Here is a 25,220-nt window from a genome sequence, read left to right as displayed (position 1 = left end):
ATTCCTGTGGGGTTTTTGTGCTTCTCTTCTAACATTACTTTTCCAGGTTACCAGCTCAGAACAGGGGGTGTCAGTGGGTGATTGAAACCTGGTGACAGAGGGTCAGGACTTAGCAATGCCTGAATGCTACAGGCAAGAGGAGTGACCCTTCTCAGCACTTGCAATGATCAGGGTATCTTCCTGCATGCCTGCCTTCTGCAAATGAAAACAGTCCTGAGCTGTGCTGATAACAAGACAGCATTGTGGAGTGCCTAGATTTGCCCATCATCAGTTACCCAATTTGGAGAGCGCTTAGCGCTCTTCTCTTACACCCATGAAGGACACACTGAGATTCAACTCCATGGAGTCCTGATAGCCTCAGTGGAGCAAAACGACCGGATGTCTGGGAGGGGAGATGCATCCTCCAAAATCTTCCACAGCCCCTCTGATGTGCTCTTGGCAGTGTGAACAGGAGCTTGCTGGCTACAGGGACGAGTTAGGAGGGCTGAGGAGCAGAACTAGGAGAACTGGAGTGCCTTTCTATCCTTCTTGTGTAAAACTGAGCAAGTGGCTTTATTTTTATAGAATCATAGAATGATTTGGGTTGGAAGGGACCTTAAAGCTCACCCAGTCCATGGGCAGGGACACCTCCCACCAGCCCAGGCTGCCCAAAGCCCTGTCCAACCTGGCCTTGAACACTGCCAGGGAGGAGGCATCCACAGCTTCCCTGGGCAACCTGGGCCAGTGCCTCACCACCCTCACAGGAAAGAATTTCTTCCTAATATCTGGTCTAAATCTCCCCTCTTCCAGCTTAAAACCATTCCCCGTCATTCTATCGCTACCTGCCCTTGTAAAAAGTCCCTCCCCAGCTTTCCTGTAGGACCCCTTCAGGAACTGGAAGGCTGCAATAAGGTCCCTCTGGAGCCTTCTCTTCTCCAGGCTGAACAACCCCAACTCTCTCAGTCAGTTCATGTAAAGGAGGTGCTCCAGCCTCTGATCATCTTCATGGCCTCCTCTGGACCCGCTCCAACAGCTCCATGTCCTGTTTGTGTGCTAGCTTGTGTTGTCCCTGTTTCACTAAGCCCTGCACACCTAAGTAGTGAAAGGCAGAAGCTGTGCAGAAGCTAAATAGGACAGGTAGACCAGGCACAATGGACTCTCATCCCATGAGAGAGCAGAGAGCACTGAGGTGAAAAGTGGGATCACAAGGGAAATAGCTTTTGATTCAAGTGCAGTGTCCTCTGTCTCAAGTTCTTCTCTGTGCCCCAAATTCATCGCCTCTCCCACTTAGGTAGTCCCTCCCATCTATGCTACCACAAGTCTGCAGCAGCCACAAGCAGCCAAGGCAAGGAGTTCTGTTTAAGCTTGGAGGACCTACTGAACCCCTCTGCCCTTGCAGCATGCATCTGCCATTCCTTAGCAAAACAAGATTGATACCAAAAGACTAAAATCCACAGTAGTGGTTTGCTGCAAGGTGATATCAAGGGTACTTTTGTTTCTGCAGCAGTGCATGTGGAACTTGATCTCACTCAGGGTCTTGCAGGTTCTGCTGTATAGTCTATCTCTGCCTCGCTCTGCAGTGCACATGGAGGAACACAGATGGTTGGATTCGGGTGTGATGAGGTTGTTGAACAAGGGTTTCTTGCCCACAGATGGAGTAGGAGGTTCTCTGCAGCACATTTTGCCCAAATTTTTGGCTTGCTTGGGCATGTCAGATTATTCCCCTCTATGGCTGGGGTCTGCTGAAATTGGGGAGTCTTGCAGTTACGATGCCAGAAGGCAAGATGTTTGCCACATGTCTGTCTCACTCCCACCTGGTAGAAACCTTGTGATGATTTCACTGTTGGAACAGGTTGAGAGAGGCAAGTGTCTACCTGCTCTGGGTGTTCTGGGGACAGTTAGAGAAGCAATGACAGTGCTGGGGCTGGAAAGGGGCACCAGTTGTGCCTTGTAGTCTGTGACCTGGCAGTAGTGACTTTGGAGCTGAGTTTGGGGAGGCCGATGTAATCCTGTCTCAAAACATCTTCATTCTCAGTGGTCCATCTTGATATGCTTTTATCTGGTCTCTGACCTCCTTTTTCAGCGTGACTATGGGTTAAGTAAGGCGAGCACCATGATGTGAAGCTTACTGTTTGAAATTTTCCCATGTCCTGAGAACAAGTTGAACGTAGGAGTTTGCAGGCAAATCTATTCCCTTCTCAGACTGTGGTGCAAAGATCCCTGAGGCAACAGAGTCTCGAGCTGGTGAGATCTTGCAGTCTGACCCTGCACTGAGCTCATGCACTGATTTGGGCCTGCCTCTCTGACATACTGTGCTTGATTTAATCTTGGTCGGCACCGTCTTGTTTGGGGATGTGGGCTGAGCTCAGGTCTGCCTGTCCTTGGCACCTCTTCTTCCAGCTGTACCAGCCCTGGGGCTTCACGTGTGTGTCATATCAGTACGGGTGTTGAGGAGGAAGTAGCTCTAGCAGCAGGAGAGCAGAGGCTGAAGGACATTTCCTGGAGTGTCAAGGTTGTGCTTAGCACTTGTGGGCAAAGACTTGCCCCCCTCTCTTTTGCCTGCTTCCCCCAGGGGCACTTCAGGTCAAAACCCTGAGTCTCCATATCATGCCTTTCCCTTCAGCCTGGAGCTGAGAGGCAGCTCTTTCAGCATGGCTGCTTGATGATCCTCTCTGCAATTGCCCCTCAATGTAGTGTGCTCTGCAGTGCTGCTGAGGGGAGCTGCCTTTGCAGAGCTTCCCCCACCGTGCCATGGCCAGTCTCAGCTTTGTTGCTTCCAGTGGGTAATGTGGTCTGTGCTCCTATCCAGAGCATAATGTCACCATCATGAAAGGCAGCATGCCTGCTCCCCCTGTGGGGGTACTCAGCCTCACTGGCTCACCCAGCTGCAATCTAGCTGTCAGCCATCAGTTTAGTATCTGACACATCCTGTGTTCAGGGAGCCTTATTGTGTGCTTTATTGGAGGGAGCTGACTCAAACAGACTTTGTGTGTAGTGGTTTATCAAGCATGTAAGTGCTGGACATGTTTCATAATTGAATTTGCTGGGAACCCACGTTTGGCTGATCTGGCTTTCACTCAGAACCACTTGCAAGAATTCCCTGTGGAAGCACAAAGGTGAGCCGAAAAAGCCCTGTGCTTTGAAAGCACGTGCAGCTAGCCAGGTTTTGATTTCCCCAGGAGGTATGAGCTCACATCTGTGCATCTGTGGCCATGCAGGCTGCCAGTCTGGTGGTTTCGCCAGGCTACTGGTTTGTGCATGTTCCCCTCGCCCCAGGCAGTGGATCTGGAAACACTTTCCTGTAGCTGCAGCCATTTGCTCCTCAGCTGCCAGCTGGGTGCTTCTGATGGGCCCACACGATGGTGGCAGCTGATATGTCATGAACCTCTCATTAGATGCGTATCTGATTGCGGTGCTGAAAAGCATTTGCCAGTAAACCTGCTGGCTTGGATGCCATCAGACCTTAACTGAAGCCTGTCCACGTGGTAGACGGTCCAGCACTCTGCCTTTTCTCATCTAGGGACAACATGAACGTTTGGGTCTTGGAGAACAGGGTTTTTTCTTGTTCTTAGTGATGTGTGACTTAGCTGTTTGCCTCCCTTTCACTTCTCAGTGGTTTGTCCTGATGCTATGTACTGCTTTCCCCTCCTTCCCTTTATGTACAGCAAGGGCCAAGCTTTGCCTTGAGGCAGAGCTCTCTTCATGCTGAGTGGGAACAGCCTTGTCACACAGTGATGTGTTAACTCTGGTCATACAAAAGAGTTGGGTTTTTTTCTGCTTTCCCTCCCCTGTTGTTTATCCCAGTGCTAAGACATCTGTTTCTCTGCATCTCGTCCCCTTACAGTTTACCTGCCAAGCTGATCAATGGAGGCATAGCTGGGCTGATCGGGGTCACCTGTGTATTTCCCATTGACCTGGCAAAAACTCGCCTGCAGAACCAGCAGAATGGCCAGCGGATGTACACCAGCATGTGAGTACCGCCCGCAGAGGCAGCATCCCCGGGGCTTTTGTTGTGGAGTCCTTCCACTTTGTTACCTCTTTCAGATGAGTGCAGCATTTCTAGAAACTGGGCTCTCTCCAGGAAACCCAGGGGACAATCTTGAACTAAGTTGTGCTAGAGCAGAGCAAACAAATAAAGCAGCTATTCAGGCTGCTGAGTCCAGCAGGCAAGAGCTATGCAGAGGGCACATCTGTTTGCATCCTTTGCTGGGGAGCAATGTGTTCACTGCTGTCAGGGCTCAGGACCAAAACACAAGGAGCCCCATTTGGTTCTCTGCTGGACCACAATCAGATGCATGAAAGAATTTCTGCCTCTCTTCTGTTTCCATGACTCTCATACTGGATGTTGCTATCCCTTCCTTTGCTGTGTCAGTTTTAAAAAGGGGAAGCAGTCGTGCATTCCCAGTCTAGAGCACTGCATGCAGACCTTTTGTAGTTACCCCAGCAGTCCTGTGTTCAAATGAAGTAAAATGCTGCAGGCTGTAGGAAAAGAAGGCATTAATGTATCCAGCCCACCAAATTCACCTGGGTTTTGTGTGGAATGCTTAGGGCTGTGTACCTACTGTGGGAATGCATACCACACTCAGCACAGGATGCGTTATCCTAGGAACCAGAGTCAGGCCTTCATTTTCCAGAAGTACTGGTCAAAGTCATTGAGGGAGTAGAAGGGACTGGGACAGATGACGTGTGTCCTGTCTTCCTGCCACTTTGTTCAAAAGTAGTGTTACCTGTGCCCTGCTCCTCTTCACCATTATTTTCTTCTTTTCTGCCCAGGAGAATTTGAGGCAGAGTGGGATTAGGAAGGAAATGCTCTGTGTGGTGATGGTTCAAGTCTCTGGGCCTACTTGCTCTCACTGACGACATCTAATTATACATGTGCTTAGGCTGTAGTCTCTGGTGTGCCACGGCAGACTGATGCTTCCCTTGGCAGTTACAGCACTCTCTGCTTCCTCCATTATTTGTGTGCCAGCAGGATGTGGCCTCCTGTCTTGCCTTGCCTCTCCTTTTTGTTGTGCTCTGCTCCTGCCACTCCTGCTGATTGCCTCTGCTCTGTGAGGATTGCTTCTCCCCTGACCTGATAGGCAACAGCAACAGGAGTTTGGACAGGATGGAGGATTTGTAAGCTCCCCTTGAGAGTGCGTGCCAGGATACCTCATCTCTGGTAAAGGTGCCCTGAGATTTCTAAGGTTTGCAAATGTGTTGGGGAGACTGGTGGGAGCTGTCCCTGCCCGTGGCAGGGGTTGGACTGGATGATCTTTAAGGTCCCTTCCAACCCAAAGCATTCTCTGGTTCTATGAATGAGATGGACATGTCCAAGCTGCTGGAGGTGGGGTGGGATGTGTGAAAGATGTGGTTCCAAAGGATGAGGGGAGCCTCAGCAGAGAGGGGAAATTCATTGCTGCAACTGGCAGCAGTGCAGGATGGAGCTCTTCACAAATAATGTGGGGCAGCCTAGAACAGTCTTGACCCAAGCAGGGCAATAGAGCCCTTGAGAGAACTCTGTTTGCTTCTTTCCCACCTCAGCACTACTACAGAGCAGAGATGAAGTTTATTCCTTGTGTTGCCAAACGTCTTAGAAATTTATTCTTGTTTTCATCTGCTACACTTCTCTTATTGATACTTAAAAGAGCCTTTTGCCCCTTAATTACGTACATATGCATGCATGTGTACCTCTTCCTTCCCCTGAGGCCATGGCAAGTACCTGTCCCTTCCCAAAGACCCCAAAACAAGCTTCAGCCAATGCTCAGGCTTCATGCAGCCGTGATCTGGAGAGGGACCTGGAGGGTCTCCCAGGCAGGGCATCTTTGCTGGCTTCCTGAACTGTGGCTCTGGATTTGTTAGGTGTTTGTCTGTGCCTTTGAGAAGCTTTGAGCCATTCCGGCATTCTAGGCAGTTTTCCCATTTGCAGTGAATGTTGTTGAAACAAAGAAGGCAACTGTTTTCCCCTTGGAGCAAACTTCCGCGACATCCTGCCATGCTCTCACCAGGGCAAGAGTCTGAGTGCTCAGCACCTGATGTGTTAACAGGAAGTGCTTTTTATCTTCATGGGAGGTCACAGATGACTGAGTGTTCAGGTCATCTAGTGCTTATGTGCCTTGTGTCGAATTTCATGGAGTATGTCAAGCAAGTCAGCATTAGGGGCTTTGGCCCCCCTTATTTCCCTTCCAGAGCTGGATTTAAAAATATGTGCATGGGGATCTGCTTGTTAGAGCATCTCATGCGTGTTTGCCTCAGAGGACCCTGGATAAACAGCCCTTGCAGTGACGCTTTTCCCTTTTGTGTTTGTAGAAAGCAGACAGCATGTGCGGGGTGAGCTGTGGGTTTCAAAACCCCTGTGAATCAGGGGCTAAAACTGGACTCAGGCCTGGACAATAGCGCATTCAGCGGCTGAGCCACGTCTCAGCTCAGGGTTCTGCTGACAGATCATAAATGAAAACCACTCTGAGACTTGTTTTGTGTTTGTTTTTTCTTCTGCTCTCACCCACCTTTGAGCTCATGGTTTATCTCTGTTTTGTTTGCAGGTCTGACTGCCTCATTAAAACAATTCGGTCGGAAGGCTACTTTGGCATGTACAGAGGTAAGTAAAGCTTAGTCTGGCACCGTGCAGCTTTTGCATTGGAAGCGCTGGTTCATAAGCAGGAGGAAAAGGCCAGAATCTCTGGTTTATAAAGCAATAATGTAGCAATATCCTAAGATGTTGAAAGGTGCAGCTGTTTCTGAAAATAAACTCCTCTACACTGGATGTCTGCTCAGCTCTCCACCACTAAGGGCTTGAATCTTCTCCATGGCTGTTTTGGTGTTAAACATTCCCATTTACTGAAGTTCATCTTTACTGGCAGTTTAAGCGAAGCTGCTGGACTTTGTTTCAGGACTGTATGTGTGTTTCCTAGCTTGGGCCTGGTAACTTGTGAAAGGGCAGTACCAGACCTCTTGAAGTGTCTATCTTTGTGGCTGATGATTAAATTTATGTCAAACCCCACCACAAATATCGTCGGGCTGCTGTCTCATCTGGTTGGTAGCTTATCTCCAAAACTAGCTGTCTGTCAAGCATTCCTGAATGCTGGTAACTTGTGAAGGGGCAGTACCAGACCTCTTAAAGTGTCTATCTTTGTGGCTGATGATTTAATTTATGTCAAACCCCACCACAAATATCGTCAGGCTGCTGTCTCATCTAGTTGGTAGCTTATCTCCAAAACTACCTGAATGCTTTGTTCAAGCTCCAATTAAAAACCAAACAAACAAACCTGCCCCCAATAAAAACTCACTTGGGGTGGTAAGAAAAATCAGAGGTTGGCTTATGGTGGAGCTTAAGCTGTTTGTTATATGCTAACCTGCTAGAAATCTTGTGGCTCCTTGGCTCAGGCTGTCCATTGCAGCAGTGAGTTGACGTTATACCTTTTCTAGTTTAAACACAAAATCCTTGAAAGTTTTTAAGGATTTTTGAGGAGAGAGGAACAGCAGGCCAAATTCTGACTTTACTCATAGTAGAGGGAAGTGTGGAATACCTTCTTGGCTTTCAGCACAGTCCAGCTGGCTTAGTTGATGCTGAACTCTGGTTCATTTTATATAGTGGTATTCAATTGCCTGAATATGCAGTTTTTATCTCTGAGGCATTCAGATAACATTCTTTGTGGCACTCATTCACTGATAAAGCCTGGATAAAATACTGTTTTGATTAGGTGAGTCCTTGCTCTTTGTTTTCTCAAGCGGGAGTCCAGAGATGCTGGCGCCTTGCTGCTGGTAGCAGTAGTGTCCCTTGCCACTTCTTCCGTAGCTCCTAAGGAAACAGATGCCGTGGCTGGCTGGCCTGGGAGCAGGCACTGGCTGTTGAGGCAGCCTCTCTTGCCCAACTTGCTAGTGGGCGTTTCGGGGGTGTGGAGTGGATGCTGGGGATGGATTGGCTGCTTTGTGCCAGCTTTCCTGGGAGCAGGCAACAAGACAAACAACCCTGAGGAACCCTGGCAAACTCCATCTTCAATGCTACCAGTGACGTGTCGCCCCCATGATTTTTCCCAGAAGCTGGCTGCTTTTGTGTTCCTAGCCAGGAACAGAGCCTGCTTTAACTTTGGCTGTAAATATGCAATTGCAGGCTGCTTGCTGGGGAGCTTGCTCAGGGAGAGGATGGGTGAGCAAAATGCATCCAAGATTCATGAAGAATGTAATTTTCTGGGAAGATAAAGAGAACTCAGGCTTGCAGACAGGGGAAGATGGAAATCGGATGGTGGGATTGGTTGTTGCTCCTTCAATCTGTCACAGTTCCCCAGCAGAAGTTGCTGCATGACTCACAAGCTCTTATTTTATGCCTTTAAGCTGAAATTGGGAGGATTATATGTTAATGTGCTGAAGTGGCAGCTGCTGTGCCCCATGGAGGAGTTGCAAGCGTGTTCATTGTCCCTGTAAGGCACTTGGCCTCTGTTGGAGGACACAAAGAGTCTGCTTGGGGACAGCCATTCCCACTGTGTGACTTCAGGTCTTCTCCACATGTGAATCAAATCTCCTCAGTGTGGGCAGGAGAGAGGCTTGAGCTTGTAGGATGCTTTTCTACGAATCATCTCTTAAGGGCTGCATGGGGGCAGGCAGTCCTTGCTCTGTATGAGTTGCTTATTCTGAATAGTGTGATTTATAAGACAGACCCAACATTTCCCTGGAGTTCTTCCTCCAGAGTTAGAGATTCTTGGATTTGTTCGGGAGAGGAAGAAAAGGAGGAGTTTTTTCTCATGTTGTTTCTGTAACATCTAGGTAGCAGCAGTGCCTCAAAGCTGGATGGTGCTGTCTAGGCCTGCCTGTGCTCAGGAATGACAGTGTGCTCCCTTCAGACACAGATGTGAATGAATCTGTGGTGCCTGTGGGCTCCTGGACCATGTGGACACTAGCAGAAGGGGATTTTGAAGAGGTGCTGCCTCTGCTCCCCGCCATGGTCCATCCAGAAGCCACCTGTAGATCCCAGCATGCGTCCTGAAAAGTTGCACTGCTGTTTGCAAGCCAGCCCTTTAGCCTACCTGGTGGGAGCCAAAGGCCTAGATCAGGCCGGGGAAGTGCCCTTTGCTGTTGATGGTGTTTGGAGAGCAGCTACAGTTTAGCTGTGGTAGTGTGGCAGCCTTCCCTGGCCTCTGCTGATACCTCCCATGTGCACCAGTGCCGCACTGGAGGTGACTCAGTCCCCCTGTTACCTGAGTTGCTGGTGGTATATAAGGGCTTCTGTGAGAAATGTGTTTTAATGACAAAACACAAGGCTTGGTGAGAGGAGGGCACTTACAAGGTTCAGTTGGCAAACAACTGGTTTTGCCTCTACTTGATTTAGTTCTTTGTAGTGCTTCTGTACTTCTTTTCAAAATGCTTTCTATTTTTTAATAATTGCAATTTATTTTTGCATTCTTTTTGCCTGTCACTGCTTCTGGTACATGTAGCGCTGCCTGTAGGCTAGGGTTAGCTTTGATTTGGGAAACAGTCATTGGCATAGCTAGAATGGAAGAACTATGTAGAAAACACCATGGAAAGCATACAGCCAGCAGCTGAAGTATCTAATTGCTCCTCCGCCGGTGAATTGAAGCTGTTATGGATTATTGAGGACAGGGATTATCCATTCTCTGCTAAGCAGCTTTACTGAAAATATCAAAGATGTAGGAGAAATCCCAGGTTCATTAACTTTTGGCTGTATATTGTATGTTTTTACCTTCTGCTTTATTTGCAATTGAAGGAGAAATTGCTGTGAATGCCTCATGGTTTCTGGAGGAGGTCAGCATGTGGAAGTGTACTTCTTGCTTAATGGTCTGAAGTTTGTTTTCTTTCTTTCAGTAAACCCTTTGCACTGATGTTAGAGCGAGCATAAATGCAAAAGGTTTACCCCAGTGTTTGTGTTCGTCCTTGCAGAGGTGTTCATAGGCCATTAGCAAGTCTCGAGCGAAGCTCCTCTGGAGGGCTTTGGAGCTCAGCATGCTTCAGTGCAGGCAGGGAGAGCTTGCAGTCACCCACTGGAGGACTTTTTGAGCCATAACATTTAAAGAGAGAAGAATATTCTGGAGCATTAATCTAATGGTGCAAAAGCCAGTATGCTTAGAATGGACTGGGCCTCCCCTCACCCCATTTTCCCCAGGGCAGCTTGAAAGCTGCCTCCCGGCTGCTGTGTTGTGGTAATATCTGTGTCTATGTCCCACAGCAGCCAGCCAGGCCACGCAGACCTTTCATTGTGGCAGGCACAATACAGGGATTTGCTGTTTGTTGCTCCTGACAAAAGGGCGCTCCATCGAGTGGTGGGGGTACCAAGGCTTGTTTCCACCCCAGGTCCCCCAGCAAGCCTTGCCACAGTGTTCATAGGGGAATTTCTGCACACTGCAGCTTGTGGTGGACAAAAAGCCACTCGAACGGTGGCTGTTTGAGAGTGACACCCAGTGGTGATATACAAGGGAAGCCGCTTAGCTCCAAGGGGTGGTCTAGAGCTGGCTGACTTCTGTGCAGGCGAGCCAGTTGGTTGGTTGAGTCCAGGTCTCAGTGGCTCTGCCTCTTCTGGGCTGCCTCGTAAGTAAACTGTTCTGCTTTTGGTGGTGGTGGGGCAAAGACACTGGCAAAAAGGTGGGGTGGGATGCTTTTCCTTCTCAGCATCACGAAGTATTTGCAAATGGGTTGGAAGTGGTTATTGATCCAACTTGTAATTCCTTTCTTGAAGGTCTGATCTGTATCCTTCTGGATTTATAGGGATGCATCATTGGATGAGAGAAGAGAATGCATGCGTACATGGTGGGAGGTGGTAGTAGGGCTAAAGAAATTACGAAAAACGTATTGGAAATGGAGTAGAAACACATCAGGGGATGGTTTCAAAAGCCAAAGGTGTTGGGAGGCAGAAATTCTGTTAATTTCCAGTAGTGTTTCATGTTTCTAAACCCTTTTGGTGCATTGGGAGCTCTCTTTCATCAGTCCTTGGTTTTGAGCAGGAGTTCAACACATTCCTGAAAGATCCAGTTAACTGTTCCTTTATTCTCGTTCTCCAATGGCCTTTTCCCCTTTCTCTTGCCCAGGGGCTGCAGTCAACCTGACTCTAGTGACACCAGAAAAGGCTATCAAACTGGCAGCCAATGACTTCTTCCGGCATCACCTCTCTAAGGATGGGTGAGTAGAGGCTGCAGACCTTTCACGTTCAACTTTAAAAGACACTAACTCTTGGGACAAGTCTGGTGAGATGTCAGTGCAGAGGTGGAATGGGGTGATGTGATGGCTGAAATATGAGTTGACCTTGAACTGCTCAGCAGGTGATTACATTCAGCCTAAGGATGTAATATCTAAAATGGGAAGTGAAAAGCACTCCACTGGATGACTGCTTTTTATTCAAGCTTCTAAAAATAGTCCTAGATCTAAGCCAAGGTTAGCAGATCCACAATTTGTAGACAAAATATTTGAGAGGAACCTATGGCACTGATCGCTGCTCAAACAGCTGCTGGGAGGACCCTTGTCAAGCTCTTTCTGGCTTGAACAGATGACAAGTCAAGTTCTGTAGACCCCAGACTTTGCATCTCTCTTGTCCTTTTGTAGCCTGAAAATAATTTTAGAGAGCTGATGAATCTGAATTGACAAAGGGCACTTGCATTGCCCAGCAGCTAACCTGCAAATAAATGCTGAAGGAACAAAGTTACCTGTTTATCTTGCATGTGGGGGTTGCCTCATGTGAAATGTGAGTAAAAGGTGCTAGATGAGCAGTTGAGAGGGACTGGACCCTAAATATTTAATGCTGTTTTCACCAAGATTTCCTTGCAATTTGGAGAACGCTTGTGTCTCCCTTCAGACAGACCTTTCTCCAGAGACAGCCAGTGAAGTGTGCTGTCTCTGATTCTCAGCGACAGTAGTTAGAAAACAGCCTGCTTGGGATATGATCCTGACTCTTCCCATCAGCAGCGATGGAGTGGAGCCTCACTGAAAATGTAAAGCTCTCCCTCAATTAATTGGTTTAACGACTTCCTATAACGTACCACATCAGTCTCACTGAGCCACTGATCTGCAGCAGCCAACTTCAGTGGAGATTGTGGACTGACTCAGGTTGAGGATTTAGTTTTCTCACGTACTTAAGTTTTTTGTTCTGGAGTCTTTTAAAGTAGCAGCTACCATATGTCCATGTGACTCATTGGCTTGCAGCTGTTTGTGATTTTCTATCTCTTCAAATAGTGTCTCTTCTGTGTTCTGCTCAGACAGTGGGAGGTAATGATGTCCTCATTGCTCCTTACTTCTACTAAGTGGTGGGTCTGATCCCTGCAGCACACAACACGCCAGACCCTGGTGTGCTGCAGTGGGCAGGAACACAGCTACCTCTTTGCCACCACCTATAAGTGAGGGCTTAGTGGGTTGTACAGGGAAGACAAAAGGGTGCTAAGCTGCCATGACTTCCACGCCTTGTACCACCACTGAGAGAGTGGCCCATGGAGGAAATCAGACCAGCATTACAATATATTTGGTGTTCTGTGAGAGCAATCACTGCTGTGATGCTTCAACCACTAAAACATGACATGCCTGTCAGTAGATTTCCTGCAGTGTGAGAGGTAAAGACTCCCTCATGGGACAGATGAATCTCTGCCTCTCAGTGCTGAGGCAGCCTTTGAGCAGGTGTTTAGGTAAGTGGGATGTGGGATGCAGCTGTTTCCACAAGCAACTGAGATCTTCACCCAGACCTCTTCTAGTTTGACTTCTGGCTTTCTGGCTGCTCCGTGCATGATGTGGATGATGTGCTGTGCTTGACTGAGAGTTTTCCTAGAAGTAGGACACCCTAAAAAGCCCTTCTAAAACATGCACCGATGGGACTGGCACTACAGTGACCTGTAGCAGGTGCGTGATACCAGTCAAGTAATGGGGAGCCTTTGTCTCTTGACACAAAGCATTTTTAATTCCTTTAGAGAAAAGAAAGGTCAGGCCACAGTTAGGTGACAAGATCTAGGCAGCGTGTGGAGTTGGGGTCACTCATCTCATTCAACCACCATGAATGAATGAAGTCTGGTCAGCTCTGCTTGTGAGAATAGCCAGTGTGAGCTGGACAGAGAGGGAGAGCCTTGATACTGCTGTGATAGATGATTTAAAGTGTTTCTAACTAGAAATGTCACTCAAAGAGGTGATGGGAAAGAAAACACTTTGCAGGTTGGCTGTGGCTGATACAGGCTATGAACCTGGGATCTAGCTGGAAAGTCTGGTGCATTCTGTGACCTTGCTTACTGCAATGAGAGCAGAGGGTGATGCAAAAAACCATGACATTATCAGTGAGGATAAGGACCCTTAGAAACTGAAAGGTCGCTGATTTCTCTGGGATCTTTTTCCTCCACGCTAGCGAAATCCCAGGCCTGCGGATAGAGCATGCAAGCCACCAAGATCTTGGTTCAGCTCCACCAAAGTCCTCTTTGCACAAGTCAAACTATCTGCTCTACTTTCATAGTGTACTGTGCTCTTAGGCCAGAATCCCAAAGGGTGCTCTGGTGCTTTTCTGACTGAGAGCTGTGAAAATCTTCTAGGCCTATTTGACATTGAACGCCTTTGTTGCTAAGCTTCTAGTACTTGTCTTGCTTTAAATGTGTTACATGAGTTGGAGATCCTCGTCTGATAAAATTCTATCTGTATTTGCTGATTAAAATATGCTGAGTGTGTCCGTGTAAGTGGAAGAAGGAGGTGTGGACCAGGAAGAGTGTGGCAAATCCAGCATGACCCAAAATAGCCTCAAGTTACACAACTTTTAGTGTGGTTTGTTGTTTTTTTCTAATCCTTTGAAAAACATTGTGTTGAAATGAACTTGCTTTCAAACTGCTAGGAAAAAACGTGGCATAAAGCCTGTTTTTGAAAGGCCAGACTGAAGCAACACCTGTGGCGTAGGAAGCTCCTGGCTGCAAAAGGCAGGAAGAGTATTTTGGGAATGTATCACTGCAGGTTTGTGCTAGACTTCCTCTTCCCTAGCCATGCTCTTGGTTGCTGCTGGAGGTGGAGTATTGGGGCAGCAGGACCTCATGTGGGACCTCATGCCCTTGTTAGTACACGCATCTCCCTGGGTCTGGAGATGTGTGTTCCTGCAGCCTTCTCCACCCTGGGACTAGCTCGGGGTGGGGAAGCACTCCAGACCCATACAATGCTCTTCCCCTCCTTCTGGTGCAGAATGGATATATGCTCACAGAGTAGGGGATTTGATTTCTGTTCCCTTCTCTGTTTCTGTTTTGATGTTGATACCATTATGGCAGCCTACTGCTACAGCCTCTTGTTTCATGAGGAAACAAAACTGTCTTCCCAAGCTGTTCTGGTCATTTAGGTACAAGTGACCTGGAAGAGTTGTGTGAGTGCTAGAAACCCTCTTGCTATGCCATGGATGAAAGGAAGAAAACCAAGATACTGAAAAACCTGAAGAGTACTCCATGACAGTGATTGAGAGAGGAAATAAGGATCAAACCTTGTCCTGTGATTGTTTTGGTCTCTGCAGCTCCCAGGAGAAGAAGCAGAAAAGAAAACCCACAGAAGAGTCTTCAGGCAGGTCCTTGTTCCTGTGGCACTCTGTGCTGACTGGACAACACAGCTGAGGAGGTCGGGAAGACAGGATGTGTGTAAGAGAGGAAGCTTCCAACCTTCAGGCAGCTGAAAACAGTTGTGGTATTTTTTTTCCTCAGAATTTCTGAAGCTGGATGTGTTGACCCATGATGTCACAGCTGCTGTTACAATAACAGCAGCTTCATTGTCCAGAGCAGGGGATGTGAAAAGAGGAGTCACTAGAGCTAAGTGAAGCACTTTAGTGTGAATCACTTGGGTATGAAGCTAAGAGAGCAGTTTTAAATTAGTAGTACACCAGCATGCATTAAAAGTACATTGTTGATTTTTGGATGCTCCGTGTGTGTGAAGCCCTCTTTGATAGAGTTAAGTATTGCCTACTTCTTATATCCTCTTTGAACTTCGGTGTGAAACAATTCATAAAAACCAGTCCCTTTAAAGTGTCCTACAAAGTTTCATGTTTATCTCCAAAGTGCCAGGCAGCTCTTGTGTTTGGCATGTGTTTGGCAGGTTTTGTTGTTTATTTCAGGTTCTTGGTTAAATACCCTGCCTTGGCTCCAGTAAAAAGTATCTCATGGCTTCTTATAAAAGTGATTTCTTGCTCGTAAAAACTTTCTAGTGGCCCTGGATGAGTTTACTGCTGCTCTTTTTTCCAAGGTGTGTTATTCCCTTACATCTCCTGTCCTCTTTAATCTTGTCCTTCATTTTATTTGCTGTTCTGGAGCAAAGGCTGGCAGGCTGCTGACTTAGCAGCCTGGATTCCTAGGAAGACCAGCACGATTGCATTAATTGTCTTTTGCTGATGCCAACAGATTTTCTTCTTTTCTGCTTCTTCCTGCCTTGTAGCTTTGGTCAGAGAAGAGAGATAGCCAGCTGTAATCCTGAGACAAGCAAGGTACTTTTCCTTCTCTCTCACGCAGACTAGAGCTTGTTGTCCATTGCCTTCCAAGCTGATACATGTCCCCAGGGCTCCTTCCTTCATCTGCTTCTCTTTCAGGCTCCCATAAAGTACTTGGACCATCTCTTCTATGACATCTGTTTTAGTAGCCATTGCATGGCCTGGTTGATCCTTGAGCTGCAAAATGCTTATAGACTGGCTGTGAAGTTAGGCTCTTGATTTGGGAAGGAGCGATCCTGCTACTAGTTCTGGTAGTGAGCTGCTGTGTCACCTCACGTACGCTGTGCTTTGGTCTTTCTCTGGGCAGAAACCCCTGTGGGCCGAGGCAGCCGCTGGATGTCCAGTGGATAAGTGTCTACAGACACTTTAGTGCAGATAACCCTCATCCAACCCATCAGGACTCTTTTATTTAGCACACATTGGCTCGGGGAGTTACAATGGGTTGAAGGTCTTGCCCACTACAGCTACCTGAAAGGAGGTTGTAGCAAGGGGAGGGTCGGTGTCTTTTCCCTGGTAGCTCGTGATAGGACAAGGGGTGATGGCCTCAAGTTGTGCCAGGGGAGCTTTAGGTTGGATGTTAGGAGGAATTTCTCTACTGAAAGGGTTGTCAAGCACTGGAACAGGCTGTGCAGGGAGGTGGTTGAGTCACCATCCCTGGACATCTTTAAAAGACGAGCTGATGTCATGCTTGAGGACATGGTCTAGTGAAGGACTTAGGGCTGAATTGATGGTTGGAATCAATGATCTTCAAGGTCATTTCCAACCAAAACCATTCTATGATTCTAAGATCAGCCAGAAAGTAAATGCATTTTCAACTGTTAATCTAGAGGGAGCTGGAGATGGGCTGTTTAATCACAGGATACACGAGAGGAGCATTGGCCTTGTCTCCATTCCAGGTGCGTGTGTTGGGACAAAACAAGGGTTGTGTCAGTGTTCAACATGCCCAGATGTGTTGCTTTGTCCGTTGTTCACTTTCAAAGACCTTTGTACTGGAATGAAACACTTGGGATCTTCCTCCAGGGCAAACCTGATGTAATGGGTGCAGGCACAGTCACCTTCCTCTTGACTTAGTCCAAGCACACAACAGGAGCTCCTGCAGCCAGAGGTAGGTTATACTGTACCTGGAGTAACATCTGCCAGAGCAACGTTCAATGTGGTGGTGTTACTTTGAGGTGGATCTGTCCTACATCAATGCTTTGTTTTGCTTGTCTGAGGTATTTTTGAGCTGGCACTAGAAGTGAGAGGGAGCTTGGAATGGGAACTTTCTTGCTTTTAAATTTTCCAGCATCATAGCTCCAGCTTTTCTGAAGTGCGGTTGCAATAGCTTGTTGTTCCCTCTTGGAGGATTGGGGGTTGGGTTAAAGATACTGCTAAGCAGTTTGTGTGCATGTCCTGGTGCGGCTGTGGCACACGGGTTGCCTTCCCTTTGAAGGACAACTTCTGTATGTTAGTCCTCCAATCCATGTTGAAGACCCACTATTTCAGTTGTTTGAAAGCAGCTGACTCTCTCTGGTTTGAAGCTCCCGGGAAACGATCTGTTCGGTTGGCAGAGCAGAGGGAGAGGTTGTTTTATGAGGGAGGAAGGTGATGCCCAGGATGGGAGACAGTATCCTTTCAGGTAGCAAATATGGCTTTGTATGGATGTTTCTTTAGGCCAAAGATTTCCTGTCTTTGGAAATCTTGTCACCCTTATTCCCGAAAGGCTGGTTTTGGTCCCTGCCCCAGCAGAGCCGACTCCTACACTATCAAGATTTTTCAGAAGCTTGAAAAAAATCCTACTTTGCTTCCATGTGACATCAATATACCAACGTTTTCAAAGATCCTAACTTTAGACTGATACGTTGCTCTTGAAAAGTCCTCCATAAGCCTCTGGTTCCTGCTTTTTTGACTTTCTTAGTTTTCAGCTCTAGTTTGAAACTCGTAATTTAGATCAAGCATGCATCTTCTTCCCTTCCCGTTTGACGTTGTTGATTTGCCACTAATTAATTGCACGTCCGTTAAAAAGTGGAATGACTGATTTCTGCTGGTGCAGGGTTTGGGGCTGCTGTGTGTGTGTGTTGTATTTAACTTCCTCTTGCTGTGATAAAAGGTGGTTTCTGCGTCTGTAGGACCAAATCCTTGATGATGTTGCGGCTTTTCAAGTTAGTTGAGATGTGCCAGTTTTTAAATCACTGAGGATAAGGCCTGTGGTGCCTTTAAATATGTAAGCCCCTTTGTCATCTGGACATGAACCATTTTGAAACTCCTTTCATGTGCAGACTGGTGAGGTTTTGAAAAGGGATTTTGATACCTGTATGGAACATTTTGAACCTCCTGACAAAAGATTTGCTTTTCTTAAACTATTTCTTTCTTGGACTCCCTCCAGTTCTCAGGATATGCAAACCAAAAGCTGAAAGCCCTTGTTCTAGATGTCAAACAGGTACATCAAAAGCATCTCTAAAATACACCCATGCACATAATTTTTTGCTGAGTCACACTAGCATAGTAGATCCATGGAGTTCAATCAAACCAGGCTGACTTTTGTTGGCTGGGATAATGGTCCACAGACAAACATGTAGGGCAAATCTTCCTGATCTTTTCACCTCGGTATCAAAGCAATTGCCTTGGATGAAAACCAGGAGACACGTACTACAGAGGTGCTCCAAAGCTCTTGCTCAAGTGGGAGATGCCCTGATGTGCTGCAGAGGGGGACTGACAGCCAGCTTCCTTGGGTGGTTTGCTTCCTCCTGTGGCTAGGCCGGGCGTTGTGCAGCATTGCTGCTGACTGTCTAGTCACGCAGACTGATGCCGTGCTTCAGGCTACTCAAGAGGTGCCAGCTGGCCACCTCCAGATGTCAGTACCAGGGAGGATCTCTGAATTTGTATACCCTGGTGCCTGCATGCCTGCAGGAAACCTTACTGCACGTGCTTCAGTGCCTGTGTGGGTAACTGTGGGAGGGATTGTTCTTTGCAATTTCTCATCTGTGGGGAATTTGGAAAGGGGAGACTGAAATATTCCTCCTTTCAGCCTCACAGGAGAGCTCTATATTTAGTCACTGGTAATCTCTGCTGGGGCTCTGTGCCTCTAATCCCCTGCGCTGATATCCTCCCTGGAGAAGATGAGAGGTGGAGAAATTGGCCCAGCTGACGTGATGGGCCAGCAGGATTATGGCACATCTCCCCTCCCTTTCCTGTAGGGTTGGCATTGAAACTCCTTTGCTGACCCGCAGCCCCGCAGCTGTGCTGTGTGTGTGTGCAGATGAAACCCTAGTAAGGAAGTGTGGCTTTGTTTTACAGGGGAATAGGGCATATAATGTGGGATTGCTTTTCCCATAGTATGGGAACTTGCCTTGAGTGTGTTAAGATGTGGTACTGCTGCACGAGCAGGGCTGGGGGAGTAAAAATAGTACTTGCATTTAAAACAGAAAAAAGAGGAGGCTGTTTCCCTCTGGCTGTGGGCTTCCCCCCTCTTTAGAAAAGAGCAGATCAGAGCCACTTCTTTTCTTAATTCACTCAGTTTTTTCTAGTGTCAAGAGGTGAGATTTTTTTTTACAGGTTGAAAACTTACTGGTTGCTGAAAATCAAGTCTTTCTGAGCATTTGCAGCCTGAGTTCCTCTTTTTACTCTTAACTGAGTTGCTTCATGGCTTTGGGATGAAGGGAGCTATGAAATGCTGCATTTTACTAGGCAAAAACATGTCACTGATAATCCCTACTCTCTAGTGCAGAGGATGCACAAAGCTCCAGTGCTGGGAGTCCATCCCATCCCTTATTCCCCAGGTAGGACCAGTTTAGTGCAAAGGCTACTTTTTGAGGTTTGGGAAGGCTGGTGAAGTGAAAAATCTCCTAACTGCAGAGGAGCTGCCTTCCTGACTCTCACGTTCGCTGCTTGTTTATTTTGCTTTTGTCAGAGAATTCCAAAGCAGCAACTCTTCTATTTTCCCCCTTTGTTCCTTGCCCTGCGATGTCTGTTTGTGGGAATGCTGTCAGTCTTTAAAGACTAGACTGGCAGAAGGAAAACTGCTTGTCCCTTTTAATGCTCAGGACCTCTGCTGCCCTCTGCAGCAATACCTTTTCTGAAGGCTGTGCCCTGACTGGGGATGATCCCAGGCTGGAAGAGTGCTGCAGCTCACTGTGTGGGGATGGAGAGGGTTCCGTGTTCCCATCTGGGGCTGTTCTGGCTGGGCTTGTGACTTTTTCTGGATGTTCTGTTTCTGGGGCCAAAAGGGGACTCTTCCTCCAGATCAGGTGATGCTGGCAGAGATGCCAAGCCTGGGCTATGCTGAGCCTAGCAGGTTCCTTCATCCCATGGGCTGCCTCTACTGTAACCCCCAGGATCAGAGGTGTGCTCTGAGCCCCTGCACCCTGCTGCCCCAGTGTTACTCCAGGCCACCTCCTGACTATTTCTCTCTTTTCTTTGGGCAGGAAAAAGCTGACGCTACTGAGGGAGATGCTGGCAGGCTGCGGCGCAGGTACCTGCCAGGTGATAGTCACCACTCCCATGGAGATGCTCAAAATCCAGCTGCAAGATGCGGGACGTATTGGTACGTGGGCTTCTCGTCCCTGTGCCCTGAGCAGGCAGAGATGAAAAGGCTGTCAAGGTAGAGGGGGAGGGAATGAGTGGAGGAAAACCCCTTTCTTTCCCCCCGGTCAGTCAGAGAGGTGGCAGAAATTTCTCCTCCTCTTCCCAGCTCATTTCCTCCCACCCTTTTTCTCGCCTGGCTTTGCAGAGGCCCTTGCAATTACAAAAAGTGGTGATATTTTTTGCTCAAAGCTATTAGACTTGGAAAGTGAAGTAGCAAATACTGATGGTGGCTGGAGAGACAGGAGAGATGACTGGGTGGTCAGCTTGTGAGTGATGTTAGTTACTGTGCGCCCAAGAAGGGATTAGCATCATCCAGTGCCTTTCTTGTGGTGGTTCTTCCATCTCCATATTTTCTGATGTCTGTTCTCTTTCTTCTGCCTCTCCGTAGCACTTCGCTAACAGCTTCCCAAGGGCTGGTGTCCTTTCTAAATGACTTGTCTCCCCTGTTACTCTCTTTATTTTGTCCTGACGAAGGCAGCAGTTATCTCTGCTGAAACAGTAAATGAAATTCTCCCAGTGCACTGGAGAGAATGCGTGCAGGAGCTGGCAAGCAAGAGGCAGAAGGGAGTGTGAGCCTTTTGGCTGGAACACTGCAGGGTGTTTCTGGTGAAAACAGAGACCAGAGTATGGTGTGGAGGCTCTGGGGGAAAGAGCTGTTTGCTATCGCCTTAATCTTTCCCAGAGGTCAGCCTGGGGTATGACCTCGTTCCCCAGGAGGCCTGCAGGACACCCTTAGATGCCGTATTTTTGGCCCTTCCTGGCAAATGGGCTGGTTTGTCCTTTAATCTCTCCTTTGACGTGGCGTTCCTGAATAATCACAGATTTACTTTTTTTTCCTCTCCTTGCTGTTTTTAATGTAGACCTTATCCTCTTTGTATGTATTATTTTAAAATGTTTGAAGGAATTAAGCCATGGTTTGAGGGTTAAGAAGAGGTTTTTGCTGCTGTGAACAGCCTGTTCTCAGTGTGGCAAGAGACCTGTGGTGTGCCCGTGGCCGCCAGACCGTTGCCTGCAGGTTGATGTGTTCTCCGTCTTCTGGCCAAAGAGCAGAAATGCATCAGTTTGAAAAGGCTGTGTGTGTAAATGTGGCACACCTGGTGCAGCAGAGAAACTCCCCAGGTTAGCTAAGACAGAAGCAAAGAACAAAACTGTTGAACCTCTCTCATTTATTAACATCTTTAGTTTGTCCTACTGGAAGTTCGGGGACATAGCTGGAAGCAGGTACTGTCATCTGCCTGTTCATGGCAGCTCCTTTTCTCTGTTCCATGGAGGCAGTGTGTGATAGGCTGCTCCTGCTTAGGTAAAACTAGTTGGTAGGAGACTGCAGCAGACAGTGATGTGGTGTGGCAGCAACCAGCTTTGAGACTGGGGCAAGCTGGGTTGCCTCAGGCCGAGGGAAATGGGCAGATTGGGAGCAAAAGCTTGCAGAGCATCTGGCTGGCCTTAGTCTGCACGTTGGGGTGCTTCTGGAGATCTGCCCTCTGCCATGGCACTAGGCAGCCAGAGGCTGCTGTTGAGCTTCTTGCAGACCAGTGCTCTCTTCTCCTTCCCAGCGGCACAGAAGAAACTGATGGCAGCACAGGCCCAGCTCTCCTCTTCCTCTGCGGCGGGGGCAGCAGAGCCAGCTGTGGAAACACGCACCACTGCAACACAGATAACAAGGGAGCTGCTACGGAGCAAAGGCATCGCGGGACTCTACAAGGGCCTGGGAGCCACGCTGCTAAGGTAGGATGGCGTGGGCTTGAGCACAGGGGACCAGTGTTCCCAGTTTTGAACCCAAAGCACCAGCCATGTAGGGGATGAGCCAGCAAGAGGGTATTAGCTTCAAGGGGTGTGGGTTTGATTTGGTTTGGCTTCCATGCACAAGTTTTGTACGTTAAAGAAGGGATGGTCTGGGAAGTGAGGAAGGCTGCTTTTCTGTTCCTGATTTCTGCTGCTTTCTCTGGGAGGTTTATTGTCTCCCTCATGATCCATATTTTAACTCTGCAGAGAAGTCCTTGTGAGCTAGCAAAACAAAACTGTCAGCCTGAGTCTCCGGGGCAAAATAGGTTCTGGTCCATGGAACACATTGAATGCAGGGACTGGTGCCTGCTCTGACACTCTTTACCTGGGCTTTCACAGAGTGACTCTCCTCTGCCTTTAACAGAAGCAGAGCTAAAGCAATGAGCAGTGGAATGAGGGGCAGGATGCGAACCTCTTGTAATTAATGAAAGCGGACAAAACAATTGACCTCTGAATGTGCTGGGGTCTTTGGTTTGAGTGTTGAAAAATCAAGGGGAGGCCACTGGCTCTGCAGGGCTGCTCCTGTGGGCCTGTTGTCGTTTGTGCAGTCAGTTTTGCCCCTCCTGGGTTTCAGTTGCTGTCTGCATTGCACTTGCAGAGCTGGATTGTCTGTGTTGCGCTCATGGCTGTGCCACCAACGTGTGATGCTCACAGCCCTTCCTTTGTTGCTGAGTTGGTGTCCTGTTGTGACTCTGTTAATCCTTGTTCTTCTTTCTTCGCCTTCCTCCCTCCCCACGACAGGGATGTTCCATTCTCCATTGTTTACTTCCCACTGTTTGCAAACCTGAACAAGCTGGGCCAGAAAGACCCCAATGTCAAGGCTCCGTTCTATGTGTCCTTTCTCTCCGGATGTGTGGCTGGCAGCACGGCTGCGGTGGCTGTCAATCCTTGCGATGGTGAGTCCCAAGTGGCCTGCGTTGGTGGCCTGGTGCCAAGCAACAGGAGTCAGAGGCCCATGAGTGGGCTAGGTGAGGAGGAGGGTGACTGTGCCAGCCTCTCGGCAGCCTGAGCACCCAGGGAGGTACAGGAGGGGAGGTCTGCTGTCTGAGCTGCCTCCATCTCGGATGGCGAGAGCTCATCTTCATATCCAGCTCATTTTCAGCTGAGCTATATACCTTTGGCCACAGCTTACACAAGTTGGCAGTACTCACCAGGTAAGTCAGGAAGAGTGCCATTCATTTTGGGCGTCCTTCACAGCAATGGCTGTGAACATGCCCCTGAAGAGGCACGTTTCCATGTGGAGTGATAGTATGCAGACGATTTACTTGCATACAGTCATGGACAACCAGGGGGAGCCTCAGATTTGTGGCCTTTTCTCCTGCTGCACAGCATCTGCCTTAAATACTGCCTCGATTTCTCTGCTGTGAAAAACACCAGAAAGTAAATCCTCTGTCCCCAACATTGCTTTAAGGTGTGAAGAAATGTAAGAGAAGCATCGTATATTTTAGATACTTCTTCAGAGGGAGCTGAGTATTTGAGAATCGATGCCCACTTTGCAGAAAGATACCTGAATTTGGAAGTGTTTAAAGCTTAAGTCTGCCCTGGAAACCTTGGTCACAGTGCAAGGATGGGCTTAGTTTTTGGGTGTCTGTGTTTTTATTTTATCCATTTTTAAAGAAATTGGTTTGTTTTCCCCCGTGTTGCTGATAAATATTTGAAGATGGTCTGTGTTCTTGGTGATCTTGTTTGACTGTGTTTCAAAGACATTACTCCCAGGGTGGCTCTTGCCTGCTACGTGCCCAGTGCTCACCACTCTCTCTCTTCTCTCTGTCTCCCCAGTGATCAAAACGCGGCTGCAGTCTTTGCAGAGAGGAGTGAATGAGGACACCTACTCAGGGATCCTGGACTGCACCAAGTAAGAATCTTCGTGAAGCAGGCCACCACATCAGGTGTACGGCATCTGCTGCTGCCTGCTGCCAGGCAGTCAGGACAGCTTCTAGACCCAACCAGCATCTTCTCTTTTCAGGTTCCCTCTGAGCCTGTGCTTTTATCTATCTATGTGGATAGATGCATAGACATGACCAGATATGTACTGTTCATCTGTTGTCCCAGAAAATAAGGATTCTTCAGCCAGTGCAGAGTCAGTTGACACAGAGTCAAGATATTTGCTTTATTTAATTTGCAGAAATGGATGCTGGATAATAAATTGCAAATCCAGCACACAGCTCAAACAGCAGCAGTTATATACAGTACAATAACAAAGAAATGATATGTGATTGGTTATGTGATTTTACATCACAGAAATCCTTGTATACATGCTTCATGAATTAGCTAATTCATTATACTAAGGTGGTCCTACATTTACATGTAAAATCTCCTCCTAGAGATGTGAGCATTAGTAGTAAAATCACTAAAGGTTATGTAGCAGACACCTTGCATCTTGATCCTTGTCCAAATCTGTCTCTGGTTTATGTAAAGAAACCACAAAGAAGCATTATCTACAAAGGTTGGCAGGAGTGTCACTGTCTTTAGGTCCTTTTCTTAATTACTGTATCTTGTTTCTCATTTTAACCTTCAGGGTCATTCTGATTCTTGATCTTAGGGGCCTTCCATTCTTGTTACCCTGGTTCATGACCATCATGCTCACTCAGCCTAGAAGTTTTTACTTGTAAATTTTTAACTATCCTTCTGACATCAGTATATACAGAGGTATATAAAAGATAACCTCTTCCTATTTTGAGGAAGGAAAACATAGCATTTAAATCCTTCTGCCCTGACCAAAACAGGCATAACACTGGGATTTTATGTTGACAAAGGGAGGCAATGCTGTGCTTTTCTATCCCAAGGCTCTGTTGTCTGAAAATCCTCCAGCATAAAGTCTTGTATCCCTCCTGAGACGGCTCTGAACAGCAGCTGGAGGAGCACTGGCTGAGTGGGCTGTCCCCAGCCACACTCTCCTCTGACCCTTTGCTAGATGGTGGTCTGGCTGCTTCCAAGCATGAAGGAAGTTTCAAAACACACGTGCTCTGCTTCTGTATTACTGTTGTAGCCAAAGTCTCTTGCCATCTGGCTGTGTCCTGTACTGAGGGTGGCGTTGGCTCCAACTTCTGAACAGAGGAGCCTCTTGATGCAAGCATGAGGTTGTCTTAGCTTATGTATGTTACTTATCTTAGTATGTCTAGGCAGATGCTCTTGCTCCTGGCCAGATGTAGGAATGGGTCACGTTCTTTAATGGCCATTTGCAGAGTACACGGGTGAAGGTGGATGGTCTGCTGTGGAGGCAGTGCCAGGTGACAGCACTTGCGTGGGTTTAGCTTCTGGAGGGAGGCAAAAAGCCAGGGCATGGCCAGAGGCTTTCCTGGCATGGTGGAGGGGTGGGATGGACACTTACCTGCCTGTGCCATTTCTCCCCAGGAAGATCTTGAAGAAGGAAGGGCCCATGGCCTTCCTGAAGGGAGCATACTGCCGAGCCCTCGTCATTGCTCCTCTCTTTGGCATTGCACAAGTCGTCTACTTCATCGGCATTGCGGAGTTCCTGCTGGACATGCTCCCCAAGCACCGGGCCTAG

General features: G+C 47.9%; 1 protein-coding gene across 1 annotated transcript in view; it reads left to right on the top strand.

Annotated features, from left to right (window-relative positions):
* The window catches only part of SLC25A22 (solute carrier family 25 (mitochondrial carrier: glutamate), member 22), a 26,045-nt gene extending 825 nt beyond the window's left edge, over window positions 1-25,220 (top strand). Inside the window, exons 2-9 of the mRNA XM_010179517.1 lie at window positions 3,824-3,949; window positions 6,501-6,556; window positions 10,992-11,082; window positions 19,771-19,889; window positions 21,484-21,655; window positions 22,454-22,608; window positions 23,492-23,567; window positions 25,067-25,220. Of these exons, the coding sequence (XP_010177819.1) occupies window positions 3,824-3,949; window positions 6,501-6,556; window positions 10,992-11,082; window positions 19,771-19,889; window positions 21,484-21,655; window positions 22,454-22,608; window positions 23,492-23,567; window positions 25,067-25,220 (949 nt within the window). The remainder of the gene's footprint in view (window positions 1-3,823; window positions 3,950-6,500; window positions 6,557-10,991; window positions 11,083-19,770; window positions 19,890-21,483; window positions 21,656-22,453; window positions 22,609-23,491; window positions 23,568-25,066) is intronic.

Source organism: Mesitornis unicolor, unplaced genomic scaffold (genome assembly GCF_000695765.1).
Source record: "Mesitornis unicolor isolate BGI_N332 unplaced genomic scaffold, ASM69576v1 scaffold12242, whole genome shotgun sequence".
Lineage (NCBI taxonomy): Eukaryota > Metazoa > Chordata > Aves > Mesitornithiformes > Mesitornithidae > Mesitornis > Mesitornis unicolor.
The sequence above is the reverse complement of the archived record's forward strand: the minus strand, read 5'-3'. Positions and strand labels throughout refer to the sequence as shown.